Source organism: Daktulosphaira vitifoliae, unplaced genomic scaffold (genome assembly GCF_025091365.1).
Source record: "Daktulosphaira vitifoliae isolate Bord-2020 unplaced genomic scaffold, ASM2509136v1 Scaffold_1, whole genome shotgun sequence".
Lineage (NCBI taxonomy): Eukaryota > Metazoa > Arthropoda > Insecta > Hemiptera > Phylloxeridae > Daktulosphaira > Daktulosphaira vitifoliae.
The window spans coordinates 33,768,466-33,791,000 of NW_026099572.1; the positions used below are offsets into that span (position 1 = coordinate 33,768,466).

Sequence of the window (22,535 nt, forward strand, 5' to 3'; positions counted from 1 at the left end):
CCATTGATAGAAAACGTATTTAGTAAACGTAGTGTGAGGAAAATTCAAAGAATGTATTTCAAAAGAGATACTTTTACAGAACAGAAACTATATTTTCCGATTTAGAATAATTGATTTATATATATTATTTGAATAAAAAATACATATATCTTTTTAAACTTTACCCTTCAAAATTAGCTTTTACATCTACTTTACGACATGCAAACTAATATAATTCAAAATAGTAATAAAAAACAACTCTGAGAGTATTACAATGTAGGCTATACTCGTGTGATCATACTTTACAATATGATATATGTGAATAGTTCTTTGTTTTTTAACTATAACTTGGGTCTTATAATATGTCGAGTAATTATTTATTTTTATTTCTGGGTTCATCAAACTGTAAAGTCCTGAGAAGCAGATAAATAAAATATTCAGTTTAAGGATTAGAGGAAAATACTGTAGCAATAAAAAGACACAAAGAAATTGCATCATACTGGTCTTTCAGATCAAAATTATATTAGTCTTATTTTTAAATATTCAGTGTTTTCATTTTATGCACTATTTTTTTACAAATGTATTATTTGATTTAATTTAATTTCCTTGAATTTCTTTTTACAGTAAATGGTCAATCTATCTTTGTAGTCTATTTAAATTAAATTTATTTTGATGCAAAAATTATTCGTTAGTAAATTTTTATGGGAAATAGGTCTAATTTAAATGCGTCGCGAATCAGCTTAAATATTGCTTTTGCAAGTTTGCTACATTTATTTTAATTGAACGTACGTACAATCAATTTCAATGATTACTTTGAATCTTGTTAGAATCTATTATTTATACTTTGTAGTTATTAAACATTTTACTTTTTTGCTTTCATTCCTTTTGTTAATTTTTTATTAAAAAAAAAGGAAATTAATTAATATCTTATGAATTGATGATTTTATGGCTTTTAATCAAATTTAAATTTATTTTAATAATACATTTTTGAAAATAAATCATTACCTAAATATAAATTAGTTGTTTAAATCCATGGTTTTGAAGACAATTAATAATAAACTTTAAACTTTAAAATTATATTATTATAAAAAAGTTTTATTAAAATATTTGTCAATTTTCAGACATTAGAAATACCGATATACTCTGAAAGTTTGGACGAAGCGGGGGAGAGTTCTCCAGATGAAATACCTTCTAAAAATATTACTTCTGATGAAAGTACTTTACCAGTTAAAGTAAGAGTAGGTCCTCAGAAAAAGCCACCAGGTTTTCAAGCTTGTCTTGCGTGTGTTACTCCTTCGGTGAACGGAGAACCACCCGGACAAATAACTGCATTAACTATTAATTCCTCATATGGACTGTAAGTATATAAGTAATAGTTAAATACATACATTCAGTTATCAATTTTAAATTTTTACGAAAAATTATAAGAATTATTTTTCATCATAATAAGACTTGCCAATATAAATTTAAATGCGTCTTTCAGAAAAACAAATAACTAGCTTATAAAACATATTTTTTTTAGAACGCTCAGATTTACATTTTTATATTTTTCCAGTTATAAATTCCAAGGAATTAGTTTTAAATTAAAGATTTTCTGTTTAACTTTGATATAAATTTATAAATCTTGTATATGGTACTCTTTATAGTAAAATAGTATAATTTTAACGACTTAAAACTTTATCAGTAGTTAAATTCATTACTCTTTGTGTGAAAACTACCAGAAAAATTCTATAAAGTAGGATTTTTTTCGTGACTTTTAATTTACCAAGGAATACATTTTATGTAAAACATTTATATATTATGTTGCTACTGCATTTTCCTAAATGTTTTTTTATTTTTAGGTTGGCCTATGGTCTGGATAATGGTATTGTGATAGTAGACTTTATACAAAAATGTGTTCTCTTAAACATAAGTACTGCCGATTTATATGGTAGCGCAGATCCTTACCAAAGAGCTCCGAGGTCACCAAAAAGAACTACAGCATTAAGTGAGACTAGTGACGGTGAACGGTGTAGATCTCCTAGCATTGACCAGGTAATATACATTTTCTTATTTAATTTTTACACGAAAAATAATTATTTATATAATAAAAATAACGGTTTTCTATGCACATTTTAAAAAGAAAATTTGTATTGATAATATTACCGCACAGAAATCGTTTGGTCTACAAATCCGAGTAAGGAATATAAATAATTAGTTATATGTATTCATTATTATGAAAATGAGAAACTGAAATGTTGAGATATATATTTTTTTTATTTATTAGAGAACTCTTGATATTTATGAAGTTGGCCAAGTTACTTTTTAATTTTTTTTGTATATTAATATTTTTAATTAGTTTTTTTTTTGTGAGTATAAAATATAATTCAAGTCGTTTATAAAATTATAATAAATAATTATTTAAATAAATAGTTCCTAATAAACTAAAAAAAAAGTATTTTTGTATAAATATGTCAAGTGAGTAGCTAAGAGTGAATTTTTCAACAAAAAACTTAAGTAAATTTTTTTTATGTTTATTTTTAAATTAATCCAATTCATAAAAATAAAAAAATAATAAATAAGAATAAAGTTGGTCAACTTCATATACATAATTTTAATTTTACACTAAAAAATAAAATGCACATATTAAAGTATACAGGGTATTTTAGTTGGCAGACATTCATTAAAATTAAAGTACAGTGAAAAAATGTATCATAGTAAAATTCATAGCTTCTAAGTTTCATATCGAAGTTAAATCTTTGAAAAAAATTGCTTCACGTAAACTATGAGTTTCTTGTAGAAAAATTCATTTTTTACTTATACAATTTATTTTTACTACACGAAGACAATATTATGAATGATGTAGATTCCACATACTAATTAAAAACAATATTTTATTTTTAATTACTTTTTACTTTTTGTTATTTTATTCAATAAAAATCCAGTTAAAATTTAATTACGCAGTATAATTTTTTTATAATTAGTTTTTACATTAGTTCAAATAATATCGAAAAAGGTTCTTTTAACTATATTCAGTAAAAAGTGTGATCAATAATACTAACAAAAATAAAATCTTGACAACTTTATTCTAAGTAACTTTACACTGAAAGATAAAAAAGTTTTTCAAAAAAGTTTCTTACATTTTTGGCCCTTCTTTTTGATTGGAGACACAGGATATTTCTTTATAGAATCGTTTAATAATTTTCTGTATTAAATTTCAACTTATGACATAATTTAGTTACTCTGTATACTTGTATGTGTTCGGACTTTATTTTCCTTGGTTTTTTTTTTAATATAATGAACACAACACACAGTTTTATTCTCTTATTTTTTGATTTTTTAATCCGTCATCATTAGCGTCATAACTGTCAATTATTATGATTGAAAATTTTTGATATTCGTGTATTTAATTTTATATAAATTAATTTTGCTCGAGGGCGTGGATACAATGTTTGTTCATAAACTAAAACGGCCTATGGGACCTATTAAAGATATTGATAAGATCCATATTGTTTATTATTCGATATAAATAAATCCGACGTTTTATTGTCCGACTAAATTTTGATAAACTATACGACATAAACTACCTCGATACTGATATTTTAATAATGACTAACTCAATTATGAATAAAAAGGTTATCTGACAAATACAATTTATTTTAAATAAATTTACTACGTCATGAGAAAGACAAGGTCTATTTAAATAAAGGTACTTAAAAAAGACAGAGCAAAATTAGGGGGTCCGCTATTAAATGTTTATTTTTTTTATGATCTTTAAATTTTAAAAAGTATAAATTAACTTATCCTTATTCTATTAATAATGGTACTCATAGACTCTCGTCCGTTTAGACTCAGCTAATTTAAACCACTTAGAATATTTTCTTATTTCTATCATCATATTTTGTATTATTTTTCATGTAAAGACAGATTATAAATGTTTTAGTATTAGCACTATGGAACTGTAATATACTAAAGCGTACTCTAGTGTCTTATAAATTTCAAAAGTGTTACTTTTTATATTTGTTAATGGTGCAGTATATTTAAAAGATTTACCTAGAGGAAATATTTTTAATTATTATGCTAAGAAGTAAATATTTAAAGGAAAATTTACTTTACTATATTTTATCACTCTTACACACAAAACATTTTATTAGATTTTCTAGAACAAATTTAGATGTAAGACGTAAAATCGATCGTTTGTGAATTGGAAAATTTTTGGTAGTTCTTTTATCTTATTATGATTACACGATATTGTTAGTTTGATCTAAGTACTAGGCCATTGTCTGTATAACCCAACCACTGTCTTAATATGTGGTCGGGGTACAGTTGTTTGAAAGTTTCGCGTTTCAAGGGTCTAGAAGACGAAGTGGAAGAACTGGAAGAATTAAGTAAATTAGCACTGAGTCCGGTAGGCGTGTATTCAACCCAAGTATCGCCGAATCCATCTGATTGTCCTGACGATTCGATGGAAAAAGCGGAAGAAGCTTTAGTACTTATACCGGCACCTCAAGAACAATTAGATGGGGAAGCGGCGGTGATAGTATCTGAAGAACCTGCAGTTACTCAACCTGTGACTGTGGCCAAAGGTAACGGTCGTCGAGCCAGTCATTCGTGGCGTGGACTAAAAAAGCAGCTTAGCCGAGTAGACCTTAAACTTAAGAACACTTTTAATACTACTACTATATCTGGCAAAAAAGCGTCAACCTTTTATACAACTGGTCCGGGGAGTGATCAGACAGACACAACTGATGATGGTGGAACTGGTACAGTTCCTCAAATAATAACTGAAACTGAGGCTCACGAGCTACAGCAAAAAGATGGAGTCGGACAAGTGTCAATGGTGACAGATTTAGCTTCCTCGACAGTTACTAGACCAACAGAATTGAAATTATTCGACCGGGAAGGTAAACCAATTAAACCACCACGATCTTCTAAAGATCATAAAAAGCGAACGTCCCTTGATAAACAAACGCTCGTTACCTCTACTTCTGCTGCCAGAGATTCCCGACTGTTATCTGTGCCAAATATCAAGTACAGCCATAAAGATTTGAGACATAACCGATCCAACAACCAAGCCTTCATCAACCTCATGAAAAAATTAAGTAAGTCATTGATTATAACTGTCCAAATGAGACCATAACACATGACACATCTAATAATATCACAGTAAATAATATATAAAATAGTTTTATCGTGGAGACGCCGGTTATTTTAAAATTATGGGCATTAAAAATTATATCCATGATTGATTAGTATTGTTCTCGTTGCCTAAATTTATCGTCGTCTCTCGATACAAACCAAATTTAATCATTATTAACAATTAAATTTGTAACAAAGATGATTTAAAATTAATAAAACATACATAACTCATTATTAACACATTTGTTTAAGTATAACCTGTTTATATCAAAGTATAATACTGATGTAATGCATCTATAAGTGATAAACTAAATCCAGGTGGAATTTTACAGGAATTTGCATGTTATTTTGTTTTTAATTTATAATTAATGTAATAAAATGGTTGATAGATATATTGTAATTTTATGTACGGCTGTGGAATGGCTGAGTGGTTAAATATCCTGGTTAATAATAAAAATAACTTATACAAGTATTTAAAAAAAAACATACAATAAGATGTTAATTGATGTACAATTATAGATGTATTTAAACTAACTATATTATCAAAATAACTTTACTTAATATACAAAACACGTATATTAACACTGTATAATTCATTGGCTCAAAAATTTTCCAATAATTCGCTGATAAACGTTGGTTTGCTAAAATAATTTTTTTATTGTCAAAATAACCATGTTTCAGTTTAACTATTTAGCATTCAAATTAATATTCTAATAAAAATATTAGCCAAATCATTAATTAAAAAATTGAACTCTTGTTCCTGAGATTTGGCATCAAAACAAATGTATACAGGTTGATTCGTTTATCATAACTCAATCAATTACTGTTAAAATAAATACAATATAGGAAAAAAATACATTGATTTTTTTTCAGTTAAATATATTTCTTGATTTATTAGTCATTAATGATTTTTTATAATCAATCCTATAACTTATACAGCTCCACAAAAAAAAAAAATCGAAAGAAAAAAGTTGGTAATCAAACCATGTTTACTTTATATATTTGGGGTCGCTGAATCCAAGTCTAAGGTTTGTTTGATGCCATCATGTTTGGGTTTTTCATAATTTCAAAAAATGTGATTAAGAACCAAGTTATTTATTAGGAAGTAAAACAGGCTAATTTGTAACCTAAATCTACTATGCGCTTGTAATAAAGCCTGGTAAAAACATGGTCTGTTTACTAGCACTTTCCTTTCGATTTTTTTTTTTTGTGAAACTGTGTTATAGGAGTACAAAATTAATTTTTACATATTTAATTGGCTTATTAATTAGAGAAATTTTAATTAAAAACATTTTTGTACTTTTCGAAAGGAGTAATGCAACCAAGAAATATCTAAAGAAATAATCATACCCACGCCTTTTTCCATATCTACATTTTAAAATCGTTTTAACTTTTGAAGTACTAATGTAGAAGACTTAATCGACTCGTCATTTTCTTAATTAGATAATTTTCCATTTTATAATGTAGATAAATATGTATGTTTCTATTAAAAAAATAAAGTTAACATCGCTATAAGTTATAAAGGAAAATGCAAAAATTTAATTAATAACTGATAAATTAAGAAATATTTTCATAATATAAATATAAATTTATATCTAAAAAAAATCAAAATATCTATTTTTAAGATTGTATTTATTTTATGAATAATTGACTGATTAATAATAAACTAATCACTATTATATCACACATATTATTAATGAAAAATGTAAAAGCGGTTGGGAAATCCTAAACTCTTGATTCATGAATAATATCAAATCTAAATGAAACTGCAAAAAGATACATAATTTACACTAATTCTTACATAAACAATTTAGTTTTTAAATAGAGAAAAATTAAATAATATAATTGAATTGTATATAATATGGTTTTTAAGTAACTATTTATATTTGGTGGTATAGATTTTATTGAACTCGGTTGAAAATCCTAGTAGTACTAATTTTTATGTACAATTTTATGTAGCATAAATAGTAGTTAATTCACAAGTGTACCCAGAAATATTTTTTATTCTATTGAGAATTTATTGCAAATATTTTGTATTATTTAGTCCTAGTGTTTAATATTATTTATTTATTTTTGTTATTTCATTGATCTTTTTATGATGGCCTGCAGTATTCTAAAAAATTGTAATAAATAAAGCCTGATTAGCTTGTAATTGTCCTATTAAATTTACAATATGATTTTTTACGTTTTTAATTATACTGATTATATTTTATTATAGATATTGAGTAGAGTTCATTAGTGGAAGAATTTTTGTTTTTATTATTTAAAAAAAATGATAGTTTAAAATGATTAGACAAATTATAGTTACTTAGTAAAAATTTTATGCTTTTTAAACAATAAAATTAACTAGATTAAAAATGATGAATTTCCATGTTAACTATAGATTACACTTTATTATAACTTATTTAATAATTATTAAATAAGTTTTTTTATTAGATTTATTATTATAAAATACAAACAATTAATTGCTGTTCAATATAACATTTGATAGAAATATCTATCGTTGGTTAGTTTACTGTAAAATACCGTGAAATATGATAGTATTGATGTTGATGTTTTTGTGGGCTTATAATTAATACTTAAATGAGTTTAGTAATTTAACCCTCTATTGAAACATGAAAAATGATGTGTCTCTTTAAAACATGAAATTTGGTTAAAATGTTGACATAAATGTATATAAATATATAATATTCTATATGTGTTTTTTTTGTAGGTATTATTTCTAGAATATTTATTTATTAACAGGTATAGATGGATGTCTATTTTGTGTGACATGGTGTACTAAATGTATTATACCCTATTTTTATTTTTGTTTTATTATCAAATATTATTATTCCATATAAATTATTACAAAATTAAGAGTTAATTGCAAAAAAATATTTTTTGTTTTAAAATGATAAATGTTACTGTGTGATGTGTTCAAAGTTAAATTTTATTATGTATATTATTTTGTTTTACAATAAATGATCGATTGTCTTAAAATTATGGATTCACAAACAATATTACTTAACGAGTCATAATACATGTTTAATCATTCTAAACAAATTATATAAACAATTATATTTATCTATATCTAAGTAGTTATCATTGTAAATAACATTATTGTGCTCTGTAAATGTTTCAAGGAAATTAATGAGATGCGAGAGAGCTGCCCCGACCATAAACTTGGTATATATACATTTAAAATTTCATGTCGTTTTTAATTATTTTTAATGTTGTGTTTTATTCACGAAATTGTTTTTCTTTAACAAGTTTTATTTTTTACCACTAACAAAGTTTATTAATAAAATTTGTCGTTAATACGTTAAATGCATTCATGATTACACTACATAATGACAATTTTTTTATGTATTATTATTAATCGCATGGGTTATGGACATTTTTTGTGTCATTAACTATTTGTTGGTTAGCTTTAACTATAAATATAACTATTTGTGTATCTCAATAGTATAACATTTAAAATAATTATATTAACCCGTGTAAATATCACTTTATTACATGAATTTCTGAACGCTGTTCTGACTATTAACGAAGCATTTTGTCCACACGCTGTATAATTTGATCGCTTAAAAATTAATAGAGTTCAGAAATTTAGTTTAATAAATGTTTGCTAACCACACAAATCGTAAAGCTACTTTTATTTTATTTGTTCAAATTTGCCTGATAACACTGAAGAAAATGTATATTATATAAGCTGAGTTGGATTATTTAAAAAAGACAATACGATATAACTGTATTTGTCTGAAAGCTTGAATTCATTTGTGTAAATATGTTTCCAAAATTCCTTGAATAACAATTCAGATTGCGATCGGTTTAGGACATCCTATTACTTTTTTTTTTCATTTTACAAAACAGTAGTTACATAAACTGTGCTTAAGAACAGACGATAAATAGTATCCACTCAACAGACAAAAAGTTGAAATAGAGTTATGAATAATGAACACCATTGCGCTATAGAGTTTAAGTAAAAACTCCTTGCTAGTTTCTCTCAAACCAAGTTGGTGAAAACAAAAGTTATTTTAACATGAAAATGTGAAAAATAGTTTTCGACTATATATTAAATTATCACTAATGTCAACATAAATATTCATCCTGCTGTCAAAAAATAACGTAACCTCAAATTACTTATCTTCTACAACATCAGAGATGAAATTTGTTTTCATTTTATTAAAATATAAACATTTTTTTAGATTTACAGTTTTACATTTTAATAAAATTGTGTTGAATATTGTCTATGAAATTAAAGGTACTATCTAAAAAGTTAATAAAAAAATTTAAAAAGAAAATATGTTTATTTAAATAACATTTTAAAATACTATGTTAGATATATATTTCTTATAATTTTAATAACCATTTAAATATTTATAAACAAAATAGCAATCATTTTAAGCATTTATAAACTTATGATTTAGATAATATTTTTAAAAATGATTAATGTATTAGCATATATTTTGGAGTCGTGTGCATTGCGTTAAAGATATGACACTCTTACTAATTTAAACAAGAACAACCATAAGAAACATTGAATAAATTATAACAAAACACTTTAATGAAGAATCTTAAAACATGCGATGCCGTCAGTTGATCAATAGATTTGTAACAAAAACTTTAACTTTTTCTTAGCTGTAACTTACAGAACATTTTAATGAAATGATTAAACTGATTAAATCATGCGAAAATTAATAATAATGTCTGATGGCCAATTATCTCTCAGTTAAAACTGATACATTGTATTAGTATTAATGTTTTGTGGATAAAACGACGATTGATGATGACTATTGAGACTGAGTAATTTACTATACCTCTTCTCGCCACAACATAGTTGGAATACAATACAGGCATACCCATGGGATTTGTAGGTGAAACCGACCAACGAGTTTTATTATACGTATTTAATTTAGAGTGAAATTAATAAATTTTCAATACCATCTACCAACATAAATCAAAATTTTCAATTATCTATGTATTAACTAACGGATTAATGTTATTTTCCAGATAGCATTTTTTCAAATAATTTTATTACGATGTTTTTTTAAACGTTATTATTATACATAATGTGATATTGAAGTGATAAAAATGTTCTTTTTACATTATTTTTCAACATTCTATTTGGGTTTATAAACTTTTAAGTGTGTCGAATTTCATTACTTTTTACGCCATGTACTATTAAACCAGAGTTCTTGAACTAGTGAACATTTTTAACGCACAAAGCAGTAGGGATTTTACCTATAGTCTTTAATATTGTGATATAAAGAAAAACAACATAAAAAAACATTGGTTCAGATTAATGGCATGTGCCTGTCTCCGACTTTCGTTACCAAAACGTCGTCCACCAGTCATTTTTCGTTTGGTCCTTCCACGTTGGTGTACGGTGGCGTCGGTGGAGGCAATATCGGCAGCGGCAGCGTCGGTGGTGTCGGATACGGTGGTGCTAGGTGCGGCGTCGGCAGCGGTCGTACCACGGAGCCAGTGAGGCGGTCCCGTTCGCAGGGTGGCCAACGCAACAAGCTGCAGAAGTGCTTGAGCACCGTGTCTTATTCGGACGACGGCCTTGCCGTGGCTAACCCGCGGTCGCTGTATACGGCAGTCGACAAACACAACCTACTTGCCACCAGACAGTATTGCAGTTTTGGTAGTACAATTCGCCTATAAATATACTTCTAAAAATATCTTCCAAACAGTCATTTTTGAAACTTCAATTTTTTTTTTTTCAGAAATCAATAGCTAATTTTACCTTTTTTGGTATTTTTTTTAAGTATCACTACTTGTACCCCAACCAATATCACTTATGATTTGTGTTTTGTAATATGTTATCTTTCACTAAATATTTTATCCACTACATATTTTTACTTCTTCATATCATATATACACCTGATTTGTTACGCATTGTCTCAATATTTTATTATTATTATTTTTTTTTTTTTTGAATTTTGTCATATTAGTATTATTTTTTTCTTTCATAGCATTATTTTTGTATACATTTTTTATTGTTTCATTTTCACCAAAATAAAAACACGTCTATAGTGTGGGTATCGGTACATTTTAGAAATGAGTACATGTTGTATAAACTGCGTTTATATTGCGTTAATTTATAGGATTACTAATGTACAAATTATTAAATAATATATTTATTGACAAAATATTACTGTAAACATAAATTTGTCCTTGTTAATACGACGTATCTATTAATCGCAAACTCAATGTAGGACTAACGTGAGTTATCTTAATAGTAATTACTCTATGGCATATTCAGAGCCATGTTTTACCAACAAAAAAAATAAACTCAAGTACTTTTTACAAAAAAAAAAAACAGTTTTCTCTAAACATCACTTAAAAACTTTTTATTAGTTTACCAACATGTACTTTCAAGTACCCATTGTAACAATTATTTTTTGCGATAGGATTTCTGTAATTGCAATTATATTAAAATAGGTTCTCGATATATGTTAAAACGTATACCGTTCTCTCGTAACAAATTGTATTATGTGATGTATATTTCCAAACTTAAATAGACTATTGAAATAATGATTTTTAATCGAATGACGTCTGACTGTTGGCCAAAATAATGATCAAACTTCTGGGCAGTTTATCTAGTTAAACGTGAGTTCTTCTGATTTTAACATTACCAACAAACTTTACATAAGTGAGTCATCATTTCATTTCAGGCCTCTATGAGCACAAGTATAAATTCTACACGTGTATTAATTTCCATATCAATTGAGTTCACAATAAGTACATAATAATTATAATCTACTCAGTTTAGCTAACATCATAAACATCGTTAAAGTTTATAACCAATTTACTCACTTATTTCGCTATATTTATGAATACATAGGTAACCATATAGTGAATATACATTATCTTCTTTTATTAAGTAATCTGCTCTTAATACGTTTGGATAGGTCAACTGTACATGTATATTACACATAATTTTCATTTTATATATTTTTAAATTGATAAAATTACAAATAAAAACTTCATAATACACTATCATTTTTGTATAATTAAATTTTGACGTGAATTATAAACGGAAATAGAATAGCAATATATTTTAAATATTTACTTTAATATCTCTAAATACAATATAACAGAAATAAAAAAAATATATATTTTTGGATAAAGTGCTTTCATCGAATTAGGTTAATTGAAATAGGCTGTTTCTTTCAAACTCTATACGGCTGGATTCTGCTTTTAAATTCACGAATGCTTTGAAAGCTTATTTCAGTTAAACGTTAATAATTAATGAATTTAATTGGTCGTCAAATTCAACAGCACATATCAATATCTAGTACCCTTTAAAGATGACATTTTGCTTACCATTGTTGTGGGATAAAATAAGTGGTTAGGATTTTCGAGCATCTTAAATTACCCATAAAACTTATATAACGACCTACAATATATTTTGATGTATAAAAGTACTTCGATTCCTGGCAGTTAAATACATTTTTAACGTACTTAATGACTTAATTTTTTGTATTGAACATATTTATGCTAACTTAATACTTATTACCTTTGCGTTAATTCAAATTGTTTTCATCGTTATTTAAATGAATACACGAAAAACGATACGTTTTATATTTATTCACTCCTTGTAAATGACATATGTCTTATTGTTTCGCTCTCCTAAAAAATTAATTTTTTTCTAGAGTTGTAAAATTTTTTATCTTTTTAAATAACATTATGTGTTATGCTCACCTTTTTATGTGAATTAAATATTTATTTTCAAATTACATTTACCTTAATTCTCTAAAATATTGGCGCATTTGTGTTTTATAACCATTTATTTTAATAATATTCTATTAAAATACGTAAGAACATTTAGGATAGTTTCTAGAAAATATGGTGATATGTACCTACCAAAACTTCTACATACCAAAGTTGTGCTGTTACCATTAATTTCACTGTTTCTAGTACAAACTAGCGTGTGATCACAAAACTATTGTTATCTTTCTTCTACTACAACATGATTGTACTCACTAATCTGCTTACTTACACCTAAATCCATACTTTCAATATCATTATTACATCATTATCATCAACATCATTATTACTGTCGTCACTCTTAGCCGACCACATATTCTCGTTATAAATATTCAACCTATACTTCTTTATTGTGTTTGTGTCTGTCATCGTAGACTTAATATTCATATGTGTGTATGTGTGTACTCCTAGTATTTATACAATGTACTTGTTAAAGACTTTTTCGCCATTTAAATACAATAATGAAACTGATCGCTTACAGATGTTCATGACGTTTGATGAATACTAATTGTTGATAAATGATTTTATTCATTTGTAATATCCAGCTAACAGAGTTACATGTTTTATCTTTATCGACTGTACGGCAAATATTTAAAATATTTCATAACTCAATATTGTTGTAAAATGATCGGAGGGTTAAAGTTTGTATTCCCATATGACATTTTCCTTCAATATATAAATAAAAAAAAGAATGAGATAATAATAAAAATCGATATTTTTCGGTTTATTCTCACATTACATTAAATGTACAAAAAAATGTTTGTATAATACTGTAACCGACACATATTGTATATAATGCTTGGAATGCATGTACACCTTTTTCGCCGCATTTTACTTCTTTACTGCTTACTGCATTATTTATGCATATATATTAATGCTTTATTAATCATACTGCTGCTATACCTCTTTTTCTATGCACGAGCCGAATGTCATTTTTTTTATGTATAATTTTAATCTCGCACGTTACTTATCTCTTGTTCATTCTATTCTAACTGACATTATAATTAACACTTCAATTACATCAATTTTTTAAAAATCATCACTTTATTCTATTTTATAATAATGTTACTTTATCTATATACTTACAATTGTTTTTTTTTTATGTTCGTCCCGCATTTTCAGACAAGTTGGACAGCACATTCTCTAGATCTAGAAGTTCAAGCATGTCAAGTTTAGATAATATTACCACGGAGTCAATACAATGTTTGACGTTCGGTGATTCTTACACGAAGAAATCCGGTATCTAATGAGTTTTTCGATTTATTTTTTACTCCATAAAACCTCATTTTATCACTCATCCATTTATTTCCGTCTTATATTTTTTATTCTATTCTACTCTATCTCATTCTTTTTCTTGAGTAAACTTTTTTTCTGACTTTTACTTTGTTTTTTTAGATCCGTCTACCTTCCCTACCCTTTGGATAGGTACCAGTGTGGGTTCGGTACTCACCATAATGATCAGTTTACCCCCCTCCGGAGAGCCCAGAACTACGCAACTCGTAACCGTCGCACCTTGTGGTTAGTATATATATATATATATAAATGTATATATGTGTGTGTATTAGTATTTTTTGTTTGGTACGAAATTACTTCTCTGTCGCACAAATACCAAACATTTTTTTTCGTTAATGGCGAAAACGTACTCAAACTTTTTTCAGTTGAACGTGTAATCATTTAGGTCAACGTGTTCTATTTCCGTTATAACTTTTTTATAATATTTTTAATCTCTAAAATATGTACGTGGAAGTTTTACCTTGGAAAATAATTAGCATTTAAACTATATAAGTTCTTATATTTTTTTTATAAATATTTAAGTCTTTTTTTTTAATAAGTTTTACGTTTTATTTTGAAATAATAGGTATAAATATACGATGTAAAGTATTTTTCTATTTTTTAAGTTTCTTATAAGGTTTTTATAAAGGTTTCTTTATCGAATACATTTTTACTGTGTCTGATATTTTTACGCGGTGAATAGATGAAAATTGTTTATAACGCACAATTTTAATTTAGTTAAATTATGTACTAGAGTTTTTGGAAAATTTCTATCTCTATTCAAATTATTTAAGTGAGATTTAATTTGAGAAAACAATTATAATTGTTATTTCACCAAAATATAAATCTGTTAACTATGATCAACTTATAAGTTGTATTTTTTGAAGAACATTCATCGAATAAAACTAAAATCTGGATACTCGTTTTATTAAAGTTAATCGTTATTAAATTTATGATAAAAATTTAATGACAGAAATTAGTTAAGTTTTATCTTAGCCGGGTATTTGTTTTTAATATTAAATTTTATTTAAAAATGTTACAACTAAATACTGTACTTACACTTTCATTCGATTATCTAAATAGGAAACTTTATTTTTATTAAATAATATTAGAGTTCACATTTCTTATTAAGTTTCGATCCAACCTTATTATTTCAAGTTCGGTGAAAATAATAGTTGCATTACTAATAGAAATCAATATTTGCCATAAAGGTCACGTTATTTATAGTTTTAAATTTAAGCTTTATATAATACGAATTGTCAAATATTGATCATAGTTTTATTAATATAATTAAGAATAAAAAATAAAAAATAATTTTTGTATTGTTTACTAAAATGTTTCTAATAAATATTTAATTTTTCATTGATTTTATATCTAGTCAAATACTTAGTCCTAATAGTATTGTTTTACGTGCACAGACTTTCATTTTATTATATAGATGAATTTTAAGAAAGTATTGAAAGGGATTTAGAATTTTACACAGAAATAGCTGGTTTAGATATTATTATTTACTGATGCGGACTGTGTAATGCTGAAGTTGGCAAAAATATAAATAAATACAGTAGTTGTAAAGATTCAAGAGGTGTGTACGATTTTCTTTAAAACTGATATAGACTGTGGTAGTGACAAAGGTCTTGTGTAATGTCTACCCAGTCTAAAATTAAATTACTGCACTAGGAATTCAAGAGGTGTTTTCGACTTTCTTGATAGCTACCATCAGAAGTGATAATAGTCGCACTCGGTTGTCCTGTCGATAGACCTATGGGATACTATAGTACTTGGATCTTTAAACTTATCGTTAGCCATTAACTTGATCTTTAAACGCCACACAGTGTCCTTACAAGATTCATTCCGTTCCACAGTAGTACATTACTGTCTCCGCGTGTATTGACCCAATCAATTTTTGGTTGATGTTTTAATTTCAATGTGTCCAAATTACATGGAAAAAAGTCATCTTAAATTTTAACTTTCCCAATTTGGTTAATAAAGCGATACTATTGACACGTAACATTATAGAATCAAGTGCTGGACACTACTTTTTCCTACCAAGTACGTGATCTTTATACTTAGATATAATATTGTAATTTTTATGTATTACACCAATTAGTCAACACCTCGAGTTAAAAAAAAAAACGAAATATTATGTATGTATTATCGTAACGCGGATAAATTTTTCAACTTTTTTATTTGCATAAACTCATATGTTAAAACTTGATTCTATTAATGTGTTTTACTCTTTTGTTTTTATTTTGGCGTATAGGCACAGTTTTCAGACTGAAAGGTGGAGTACTTACTATGTCGTTCCTGGACTGCAACGGAGCTTTGATACCTTACGCGTACGAAGCGTGGAGAGACGAAGGCCGAGACAAACAAAGTAAACAATGAAAATAATAAATAACTACCGGGCCACCGTAATGTTTTTTTTTTAACAATACTCTGAAGAGTTCATTGTGTTTATAAAATTTATAGCACTTGTATTGTTTTTAATTATTTTATTTTTGTTTTCTCATCAGAAACGCCAACTAAAAATACTAGTGGTCTCAACCGTATGTCGCCAGCTTTAACTGGTAGTTCAGAAAGTGTGTCTAGCAACCCCGGCGGGTCCAGTTCCAATGTGCCACAACTACAACAATCTCAGATGTCATGCGATAGACAGTTTGTCACCATAGTCAGTGAAAAACAAGCTCGAGTGGTGGCCCTGCCTTCGCAGAACTGTGTCTATAAACATCAAATATCCGATGCAGATTTTGTAGTTAAATCCGAAGTGATATCCGTCAAAGGTAAACGCACTTAATTTCCGACAGTTCTCTCTATTGCTTATGAGTAATGGTAATTGACATTCAACCAGGTTATTATAAATTGACGAGACGTGAATTACTCTTTGAGGCGGCACCAGGAAAACACTCTTAATATAGATAACTCATTAAAGAGATTATATTTTTATGAATAATAACAGTGACAAATTTGAAAGCTTTTAGCATTAATTTTCATTGCTGCCGACTTTCCAAATGCTTCTCCTTTGTTACTTTTTATAATAATCTTGCTCGCCATCATCTCGTTTTTTCGACAGTATTCGTACTTTTGTTTAATCATCATTTAGTTTTCAAACCGTATTCTTTATTTTAATCAACTCTTTGCACGTATTAACGCGTTCAGCGTTTAGCAGAAATAACAATGATGGTAAAGAGGTATTAAATTTCTTTTAAGGCAGAAAAATAAGTGCTCTCGGGGGAAGTTTATTAATATTTAAAAAATAAATGAAAATTGTCCGTATTTACAATTTACTATTTGTTTTTTGTGTGCTTAAATAACAGTACATAAAACGTGACGGATTATGATTTTAATGCGGCGGATTTAAATGTAACAGTTTATATCCCATAACATTTTTGAATTTAATTTCACTTTTTATCAATACCTAATATTCAGTTGAATATATATTTACAGATAGTGTGTGTCTGGCGTGTTACATATCTAATGGTCACATCAACGTATTGAGTTTGCCAAGTTTGAGGCCGCTAATGGACATCGACTTTTTAGCGCTCTCCGACCTAAGGTATACATCAAAATTGTTGATATTCTTTATCGTCATCATTACTATTGATGAATTAATAACAATTACGAATTATCATTTACGCAGTATTTCAAACGCGTACAAGTGTAAAAACAAAGAATTATAATTATTTAAAGTTTCTATGGAATATTAACCGATCGTAAATAAGCCCTGCCGATAATTCTGTAGATTTAGAAAAAAGGGAGAAAACCGTTTACCTTTAACGAAAATAATTGATCGTGATAATGTTATTACAGTGTATCCCGTCAGCGTCCGAGCGTGTAAAACTTGGAGAATCGAAGCGAAAAAAATTATACCGATCGATTTCGGTTTTTTCTTTTGGTATTTTACGTTGGGTTGACACAAATGTGGCTAACGGCCAAGTCAACCGCGACGAAAACGACCCCATTTGTTTCGCACTCGACCAACATACGGGCAAGTGCATAGCTGATAACATCCGAGTTTGTTCGCGCACCGACCGGAAATAATATCGACTGATACAGATATTTTCTGTGCATCCGATTTTCTTGGATTTTCTGTGGTACGAAAACCGCCACCGTAGTGCGTATGCGAAAGTCGACGGACACATATGATTGTGTACAATGTTCATGCGTATGTAGGTCAATTGGATTACTCTCGGAACTCGGCTGTATTTGATTACACGGGTTGGAGTGCTAATTTGTGTGAACATAATGTTTATCAAACTATAAAATACTTCCGACAACCGCTAAACAAATACTCGCTGTGAAACATAATGTAATAAACTTATATGTGCTCTAGAAAATTAACAAGCATTAAGAAATCCAAGTAAAACACTCCGTTGTGAATCAGTTGAGTATCCACTGATGTTTTCGCGTCGTCCATATTTATATAATCTTACTTAAAATGTCGCTGCAAACTAAATAATAACCCTACGTGATCAAATTGAAACGACTCTGAAAATTCTACGACCCTCCGTCGTTTAATCTCGTATTTTTAACGACCGCTGGTCGGCTTGCTTTTATTGTTGTTATTATTAGCTATAATATTATCATCTAGTTGTATAAAAATGTTTTATTATGAAAAATAAATTATGGGAAATTATCGGTGAGAAAGATGTTGATTAGTTATTATTGTTTCTATGGTTTGTATTGTGGCCAGTTTTCAGACCCAGAAACAGGGCATAGTTGACCCAATGTTATCCATATGGGGCCAACAGATGTTTGTCAATGAAGACACTGACCAGTAAGTCGTGAAAATCAGAGGAACGCCACACAATTTACAAACATTCATAATCACACGACACTCCCAAAACACACAAACATCAAAGAGCTGATCGATTTTTTTTTTAATTTTCCCTAGAAATGCGAATTTTAGGAACGCAGTCTAATATTTACTAAGATAATTAGAAGGCGTTTCCGCTTACATTCAATATATATATATCGTGTCGCTTCTATTGCGTTTATTAACAGTGTGGACTCGAAAATTTATTAAATTATATTTTTATTGGGGTTGTAACAAAAAACAAAGTTAAAGTTAATACGTTTTATAGCCATAAACAAAAACATAATAGCATGCAATAATTTAAAAATGAAAAACCTAACGCTTTTCTGAGTATTAAGTTGGAACACAAACACCTGACGGCCTTCGTTACCATACTGCGAAGCTGCCCTTTTATTTTCAATCCATTATATTTACATTGTTCCTCTATTATATTGTACTAAAAAAAGCCAAAGCGACGGATACTGTTGTTATTTTATCTTAATATTTTTCCGCTATTAGGCTATTATCTAATGACATTTAAGAATTCCTACCGTTGTCATTCATGTAACAAATGTTATTAAAATATTTTATGTGTATCTTCTTTAAATATTGCCTATATTTTTTGAGTGAAAATTCATCCGGGTATAGTTATTAAATTTATTTCACCCGCCATTTGAAGACATCTGGCCAAAAGTTTTTAGTCGAATGTTGACTTATCTCTGTCCCAAATCCGTTAAATCGAACTTAAAAGTAATCCATTAACTTATAACTTTAGAGTTGTTCAAAGTTACAATCTCGAATCTATCAGCTCTACTAGATACCATACGTATAGGAACAACTAGGATCATAATATTTATTCAAGCATTATTTTTCTCTAAATAAGTTATTTTAGAAAACTTTCTGTAAGTAATAATATCATAAAAGTGTCAAATGCATCAAAGGGTTATTACAATCAATTATTGAATTATTTCCTAAATTTTCCTTATGGTGTTGTTAATGACAAATTCTTAAAACGTTACATTGAATATCTGATATTGATAAAACCTATAAACGTAACCTTTTAATTACATTTTGATGATCAATGTTGCGCCATTATATATTGTACCAAATTGAATTTTAATTATTTTAAATTTCCTAGTTGTATCTATAAATAAAAACATTAAACAAAACATACAATCACACACTTGCACTTAGATCTTTCTGATTTTGGTTTATCTTCCAATTTATATTTTATACTGTGTATATATTCCCTTGACCTGGCTGTGATTTTCCCGGCATGGTACCCAACCCTTTCATCGCCAACGCTTTGTCCTTGCTGATGAATGCGCTGCTGCGTCTTGTCCTCGTGATGACGCACTTAGCTTTGCTCATTTCTACCTGTTTGTACACTTCCTATTTCGCTACCCTACCTACCTTGTAGCTTCTCCTTTATGGTTGCATCATCGTTCAGTAAAATATACATAATAACTTCAAGCACTCTCCTCCGGTCATAATACTTTATTTTTATTTTCTTAAAAAAAAAAAAAACCCCAAATTATTGTTGTTTTATTAAAATAAATTAATTTTTCTTCATTTAGTCCTTGATATAATAAAAAAAATATATTCTATTATTCTATTAGCAAAATTTACTGTATCATATAAATATTTAACTTGTGATTTTACATATGATGCACCAGTTACTTTTGAGCTTAATAAATTCCTCTTATTCATTATATATTTTATGCATGATTTTTATTTAATTAATTTTTGCATTGTTTAAAGAAATGTCTTTACAGCACTTCACTTTAAATATTTGAACTTTCATATTTTCAAAGCTATATCAAACAGTTTATTTAATATGAGCAAAAAATAATTATAAATATGAAAAAAATACGATCTCTTCAATACCACTATGCTCTTCGCATTTCTTTTATTCACACAAATCTCACAAATTTTTTCTTTCATTTGTCTGTCCAATCCCTCTGTGTTTTATCGTTTGTTTTTCTATAGTGCCTATCTAAAACCTTAATCTATCTATAATCATACATCGCACACGTTTACGCCATCCAGAAATTCGTACAGCTCATTCTATGGATTGGACATGTACGAGTTTTTGGATATGAGGTGGAGACACTTTGTTATTCGCACCATCTAAACCTGTAATAGAAAAGCACAAATATATATTTATATATGTACATATAAAAAACGAGGCGCTCCTGAGTATCTGATTCAAAAATTCTACCACCTGAAAATACATGCAGTATAATTGTGTGAAATATAGAGAAATATTGTATAAATTAATGTTATAATATTATCGACACTCATCACCGTATTCAGCAATTATTGTAATATGTCGACTACTCGTTGTACGTGTTATAGTGTGTTCTTATGTATAAATGCCGCTGCGAACGGATTTATGATTAACTGTCACCTAAACAAAAATAATTGTACATGAAAACTGTTAGTCTGTATAGTGTCTGTAGATATTTTTTATATTATTATTATGTATTACATGTTTACTATTTGTTTCGTTTTCTATACGTTATAGACAGCTGGCAAATGTATAGCGTGTGAAAAACGGCCATTGATTTTTTGTTATTTTTTTAGTTATTTTTATATTTTATTCGCAGTTTATTATAATTTTTCTAACATTGACGTTTTTGTAAATAGAATCGCCAAGACATTCTGCTTCAGTAACCGGGGACATGGTCTATTCCTAAACACTCCATCGGAATTGCAGAGATTCTCGGTTTCCGCTGAATTCTGGTAAGATGATTTTTAATCGATTTCACTTTGTAGGTTTAATGATTCGGGCTAACCCACCGATTTTGTTTACAGTCAAAGTATGCCGGAAATGATGGGCGAACTGTTCCAACCACACGAAATGCCGGAACCGCCAAAACAAGGATTCTTCATTGGTCTATTCGGTGGAGGATCGAGATCTATTGATCGCGAAGAACTATGTGAGCATTTATTTACTAAGCGAAAATCTTTTTTTCTAGACAAAACATTGTGCTAAAGTACCTCATACGATTATTAGAACATAAGAGGGGCCTGAGCGTGTAATTTGTTTTCAGCAGCTTATTGAATCTTCATTTAGTCAAACATTTATAATTATATTTTAGCGGTGGCTTATTTAATTATAAACAAATATTAACCTCTATCCCTTCTGAATCTTGAAGTTTATTAGTTCATGTATTGTATTACAAGACGTTGAAAACTAAATCTTACACTTCGGCTGATTCTATCAAGAACAGTTTACGCTTTACATTGAATCGGATATGTTATCGTTATTCCTTAATTCTGTTCAAGCATTAGGTTTCTGATTTGGATTCATTCCTTTCATTCTGTAATGCTCATCAATCATATAGTCTACGATTTTATGATTTTCGATTCTTTACTTCCGAAATCTTTTAAAGCGTGATTTGCGAAATTATGCATCAAGTCGACTTATTTTTTCTTTATTTGGCCATCGATTTGACTTTTTGACATTAATTTTCTACGCATTGTTTTCATTTTAAATAATTTTATTTTTCATTTAACTCGATTTATTTATAATCATTTTTAATATAAAATTTTCAAATGTAAAACTCAATTATGACCTTTAAAATCTAAAAATTGTGAATTTTTTCCA

The 22,535-nt window shown here is 27.9% G+C and overlaps 1 protein-coding gene across 4 annotated transcripts in view; it reads left to right on the plus strand.

Annotated features, from left to right (window-relative positions):
- Positions 1-22,535, plus strand: part of LOC126895700 (syntaxin-binding protein 5) — an 84,367-nt gene that overhangs the window by 58,917 nt on the left and 2,915 nt on the right. The window contains exons 11-21 of one of the 4 annotated variants that reach the window (XM_050667872.1): positions 1,101-1,336; positions 1,821-2,013; positions 10,381-10,729; positions 13,981-14,097; positions 14,254-14,376; positions 16,391-16,504; positions 16,644-16,910; positions 17,575-17,683; positions 18,821-18,904; positions 21,572-21,667; positions 21,740-21,864. In XM_050667872.1, coding sequence (XP_050523829.1) covers positions 1,101-1,336; positions 1,821-2,013; positions 10,381-10,729; positions 13,981-14,097; positions 14,254-14,376; positions 16,391-16,504; positions 16,644-16,910; positions 17,575-17,683; positions 18,821-18,904; positions 21,572-21,667; positions 21,740-21,864 — 1,813 coding nt within the window. Of the gene's footprint in view, positions 1-1,100; positions 1,337-1,820; positions 2,014-4,309; positions 5,061-8,222; positions 8,266-10,380; positions 10,730-13,980; positions 14,098-14,253; positions 14,377-16,390; positions 16,505-16,643; positions 16,911-17,574; positions 17,684-18,820; positions 18,905-21,571; positions 21,668-21,739; positions 21,865-22,535 lie in introns of all 4 variants that reach the window. The other 3 variants (XM_050667870.1, XM_050667875.1, XM_050667871.1) reach the window with 3 other exon arrangements.